This window comes from Fukomys damarensis, unplaced genomic scaffold (assembly GCF_012274545.1).
Source record: "Fukomys damarensis isolate Sample0158 unplaced genomic scaffold, DMR_v1.0_HiC HiC_scaffold_13, whole genome shotgun sequence".
NCBI classification, from domain to species: domain Eukaryota; kingdom Metazoa; phylum Chordata; class Mammalia; order Rodentia; family Bathyergidae; genus Fukomys; species Fukomys damarensis.
Window position 1 is genome coordinate 8,836,465 of NW_022900925.1, and position 5,067 is coordinate 8,841,531.

Here is a 5,067-nt window from a genome sequence, read left to right on the forward strand (position 1 = left end):
AAAAAAAAACAGAAAAGAAAAGCTATGAATTCTTTACTTCTGGAGTTTTCTAGTTAATATTTTGGGACCTTGGATGGGGGAGTGGGGTTTCCATACATCCCCCACTTTAGAAAATGTTAGTTTTACAAAGAACATGTTTCTTTACAATGAAAATATTGTCCTCAGCCCTGACTAGTGTGCTGCCTACCAGCTCTAGGTTAGTTACCTTGGGACATACCTTGTCATTCATGGAAGGGCTAAAGACATGCTTGGGATAATGGAGGTGGGTAGCAGTGAGGCCAGGTGAGCTAAGCCTCCACTCCCCGCTGTTCTCCCTCCAGATGCAGAACTGGACCTCCAGAGGAGCGTGCAAGCTGTGCTCCGGGAACTCAGTGCCCAGACCTCAGCCCTGCAGGGCAACCAGGGTAAGTGATGATAGGCAGATGGCAACTACCCCTGTGGCCCCCTAACTCACCACTCCAGCCCTGTCCACTCATTCAGGGAAGGGCCCAGCCTGGATCTCATGTGTGAGAGCTGTCCAGCCCAGTCCCCTTCCTAGTGGAAATCCCTAAGCCTGGGGAGCCAGGAAGGCCTCTCAGAACCCTGCTTCAACCTTCCCAGCAGCTGTGGTTGGGGACTTGGCACCCTCTTTCTTAGTCATCTTCCCCAGTTCCCCTTCCAAACAGAAATCCTCTCCAGCCCGCAGATCCTCCAGGGGTGGCTGGCTAACATCTGCAATGGCTGCTGCTCTGTGGTCCTCCTGTGTACACCTGTCCCCAATTGTGTCCCCTCCCCTCCTTTCTGCCTTGGGGATTCACCATCCACAAAGGGCTGAGGATCAGAAGGGTCTCACTGGGGAAGAGCCCACCCATCTGTACCTGGAGCCCAGGGCCGGCCACAGGGTCAGAGATGGCTAGACAGCCACAGTGTGAGGCCCAGGCTCGGAGCCCCACCCAGAAGACTCTCCTCCAAGAGCCCCCGCCATGCCTCGTCCAACTGGGCTGCACTTTCTCCTGGTCAGGCATGTGGAGATGGTCCCTGCACAAGAAGGTAGAGCGAGACCCTGGGAGGAACCCCGTGCTGGTCCGTATTCTGCTCAGAGAGCTGGAGAAGGTGGGTGCTCTGGCTTTGGGGAGGTGGATGAAGCAGGAAAAAAATGCTCCCCCCCTGCCAGGTGGGGGAGCTGGGGGCTCAGTCTTGGCAGCTCTATATCATCTGTGGGTCATCTCTTTGATTTCCACCATCACACCTGCCTCTGAGACCTTTGCCTAGGTAGCATTTTCTTTGCATCAACTCCCACTGTTTTATTTGAGTTAACATTTCAAAAAGAAACTCCATAACATGGCCATTAGTGGAAAACCCATGCCACTCGTCAGAAATAGAAAGCACCTCTAAACATATGTATGTAACTGTTCTAGTTTTTCACAATTATTCTTGTAGAACCTGAAGTTTGCCTCCAGACCTCCCAACCTTGTGACTGAGAAACACTGCCCTCAAGGAAGACTCCAAGTTAGGAGCTTGCTGTCACTTTTCTTTGGCTCCTGCCTTCAGTCTATGTCACCCCTCCCCCGCAGTTTCCTGCAACCCTTCCCACACAAAGGGTCCCCCAAACTTCTACTCCTCACAGCACTGCTCTGTCCAGGGCAGACTGGAGCCCTTGGCAGAGTGGAATGCTGCCTGCCCTCTCCACCCAGCTCCAACCTAACCACCGCCTGCTAGGATGACCTGGTGACCGCCCGCCCCCAGCCCTGGCCCAAGCTACATCAGTGTCAGGGAATCTCTCTGTTTTCCAGGCAGAGAGCAAGGACCTTTGGCACATCATCATTCCCCTGCTGCACACGCTGATGTACGTGCTCACTAAGGTGAGCTGGGGGCTGGAGTTCAAGGTGGTCGTGGTGATCCGCTCTTCTCTCCCCTCAGTGGACACCTCATCTCTGCCAGGGGTGCCTAGAAAAAGTCTGGGACTGCCTGCTGCACAATGGTGTGTAAGCACCGGCTCACTTCTATCCTTCCCACTCAGAGATAAAATTGGAGAGGCAGTGGGGAAAAGGAGGCAGTTGGGGGCATGGCTGGAAAGCCCAAAAGCCTGGATGAGGTCTGTGAGCTTGTTCACCTGTGAACACCACTGATCATTACATGGGGAGACACGATGAAAAGCATCTGTCACTGTCTTCAGGGAAGTAAAGGGGAGCCATGGGTAGTCTCAGGAGATTGGAGTGCACCATGAGGAAGATGAGGAGTAAGAGGGGGCAGCTGGAGCATCCGGGATAAGGACAGGTCTTGGCTCCAGCAAAGGCTAAGGGCACAGCGGTGAAGAGGAGGAAGGGGATCAAGGGAGCCTCTGGGCTGTTGTGGAGTATTTTCTGCCAATGTGGAGCAATGGATACTCGGGAACAACCCCAAAGCGCTAATCCTAGAGAACCATGGGCATGCACTGCAGGCTGAGCAGAAGGGTTGGGAGGAGAGTTGACTGGCTGGCAGAATGCAATGCAACAAATTTCTACCCTGGTGAGCTGGAATGGGGTTCCCCAGTACAGGAGAGGGGGCCGGAAGGTGCAAATGTGGAAGCAAACCATGAACCAAGTGTGTCTGTCAGGCCCACTCTTCCTCCTCTCTTTCCCACCTCCAGCCCACCCAGGACCTTCCTGACTAGGGCTCTGGGTGCCCCAACTTCTCCCTCTCACCCAGGCCACAGGCATCACAGAAGAGCTCTACCATAGAACCTACACCTTCTGCACCAGGTTACTGACCCTGCCCACCCCCTACTGCACGGTCGCTTTGGATTGCGCCATAAGGCTGAAAACAGAGATAGCAGCTCCAGGTGAGAGCTGCTGGGCATCCTAGTCTCTCAGCACCACCCAAGATCTGGCCTTCTTCTCCTGGATGCCAGGGAACTCAAAAGTCTTGGCACCTTCCATGGGAAGGTGGACAAAGGGAGTCAGAGACTTAGGCTTGTGGGCTGACACAGACTGGCTTGCAGGGACGCTGTACCAGAGGACCGTCCTTGCTGAACAGAACCTGATGAGTGAAATGTATCCCTACCAGGAGAGGTGAGTAGCGCTGGAACGCGTGTTGCCTTCATCCCCAGAGGCATTGGAGACTGTGTGACTGCTCACTGGCAGGAGGACAAGAGAGGAGGCTGGATTGAGAAGAGCCAGAGCAGAGCTTTGCAGCCACAATGTCTGACCAGCATTGGAGTGAAATTCCAGTTCTAGGAGGGTCAGGCCATGTCTTTCTGTCTTTTTCCAGAGACCACTGGAAAGACAGGCTTATCTCAGAGCTGCCCTGCTCGTGTGCACATGGCTCTCGTGCAGCTCTGAAGTTCTTCTTCTTTTTTTTCTTTTCTTTTCTTTTTCTTTTTGGTTTTGGAGACAGGGTCTCACTATATAGTAGTTCAGGCTGGCCTTTAAATCACAGCAATCCTCTTGAATGTGTGTACCTCCATCCTGCCATTGGCTGTGATATGGCACCAAACCAGCCAGGTGGCCGGAGGTGACTCCAGAATATCCCCAGTGCAGGCTACAGTCACATGGCGACATCTGAGCGCTTTGCTCTGTGTGGCAGCCTTCCTGATAGGACAGCAGCAGCAGGGAATTGAGCAAGGTCCATTGCTCCAGTCAGGGAGACGGTGATGACGTCACCTTCCTCTCTCAGGTGTCTCCTCTGACTTGGCCCTGAGAGACAGCTTGAGTTGAGGCTCGGGGAGCTGCATTGAGGAAGGGTGTGGGGAGGTTTGAAGGGGACCCAGAGGAGCTAGTGCTGGAGAGGTGGGGTGACACTTTTGGCTGAGGGGGAGAGCGTGGGTGGGACTGGTTTTCTGGTGCGATGGCGGTGATGAGCGAAGCGGGGCTGCATTCGGCATCCAGAGCTCCATTTCTGGCAGGACGGATTTAGGCTCCCTCCCAGTAGGGGGCAGTGCGATCGGACAAGGATGCCGAGTGAGGAGGAGGATGTAGGCGGGACTCCCCTAGACACAGACACAGGCCTTTCTGTGTGAAGACAGTGGACTCCGGCCAGAGACTCGAGCCGTCCTCCAGCAGGGCTGCACATGCCCCTATATGCCACAGTGCCCACCTCTCCCGATTGCCCCGCTTCCCCTCTCCTGTCCTCAGAGTGTTCCTCTTCGTGGACCCCGAGCTGGTGTCTGCCTCCGTGTGCAGTGCCCTGCTGCTGGAGATCGAGGCGGCCCAGGGGCAGCAGACACCTGAGGCCTGCATGCGCCACGTGGTCTGCCACGCCCTGCAGGCGGCTCTGGGGGAGGCCTGCCACGCGGGCGCTCTCCACAGGAAGCTGCAGGTAACGCACGACCCCCGCCCCGCCGGGCACCCGCTGTCCTCATCCTGCTTCTGTGTCGCTTTACCTTTCCCCTCCCCATAAATAACTAATTAAAACAGGTTATTTATCAGTATATTATAAGAGGGCTGGATTGGATGATGGCCGAGGTGGGGGAACTGCTCGATTCAGCAGTGATCCCGCTGCTACAGCATGGGCTGGGCACCCGGAAAGGAGGGTGCAGCTCGGGGAGGGTTCCGCTAGTCTAGACGCTGTTTCTTGGCTCAGGTAGAGGGGAGCGGTCAGTCCTTTTTTTCCCATCGCTGAGTCAGACCTTACTTTGCTCATTAAAATGCATCGGATGATTGCTCTTCTTGCTGTGTTCCATCTGAAATTCTCCAGTCTGAATCCCACATCTTGTATAATTTCTTTGGCCGGTCCTTCCTTTTACTACTACGTCCCTTCTTAAACCATTCCAGGCCACCTCCTCCTAACAAGATGTGAGGGCACAGGGACTCCCAGTTTCAGGCAGCATGGGACAACAGCTGTGGCGAGAGCAGGCGCAGGACGTGCGGGTTCTGAAGGCTTCACGGATGCGTCTGCTGGGGCAGGGAGGAGGCGCGGTGCTGGGCTGGAGCGCTTGGCGTAGGACGTAGGGTGGGTGGGTGCTGGGCCGGGACTCAGGCTCTGGCGTCCTTCCCCGCAGGCCACCTCCCGCCGCGTCCTGGAGCACTACTTCCACGCTGTGGTGGCTGCTGTGGAGCAGATGGCAGTCGAGGCCAGCCCCAACCGCGCGGGACCCCTGGAGAGACTGGA

General features: G+C 55.6%; 1 protein-coding gene across 1 annotated transcript in view; it reads left to right on the top strand.

The window, feature by feature from the left end:
- Positions 1-5,067, top strand: part of Pik3r6 (phosphoinositide-3-kinase regulatory subunit 6) — a 51,937-nt gene that overhangs the window by 22,834 nt on the left and 24,036 nt on the right. Inside the window, exons 3-9 of the mRNA XM_010614967.2 lie at positions 321-404; positions 1,001-1,092; positions 1,773-1,841; positions 2,668-2,800; positions 2,960-3,029; positions 4,092-4,275; positions 4,958-5,066. Of these exons, the coding sequence (XP_010613269.1) occupies positions 321-404; positions 1,001-1,092; positions 1,773-1,841; positions 2,668-2,800; positions 2,960-3,029; positions 4,092-4,275; positions 4,958-5,066 (741 nt within the window). The remainder of the gene's footprint in view (positions 1-320; positions 405-1,000; positions 1,093-1,772; positions 1,842-2,667; positions 2,801-2,959; positions 3,030-4,091; positions 4,276-4,957; position 5,067) is intronic.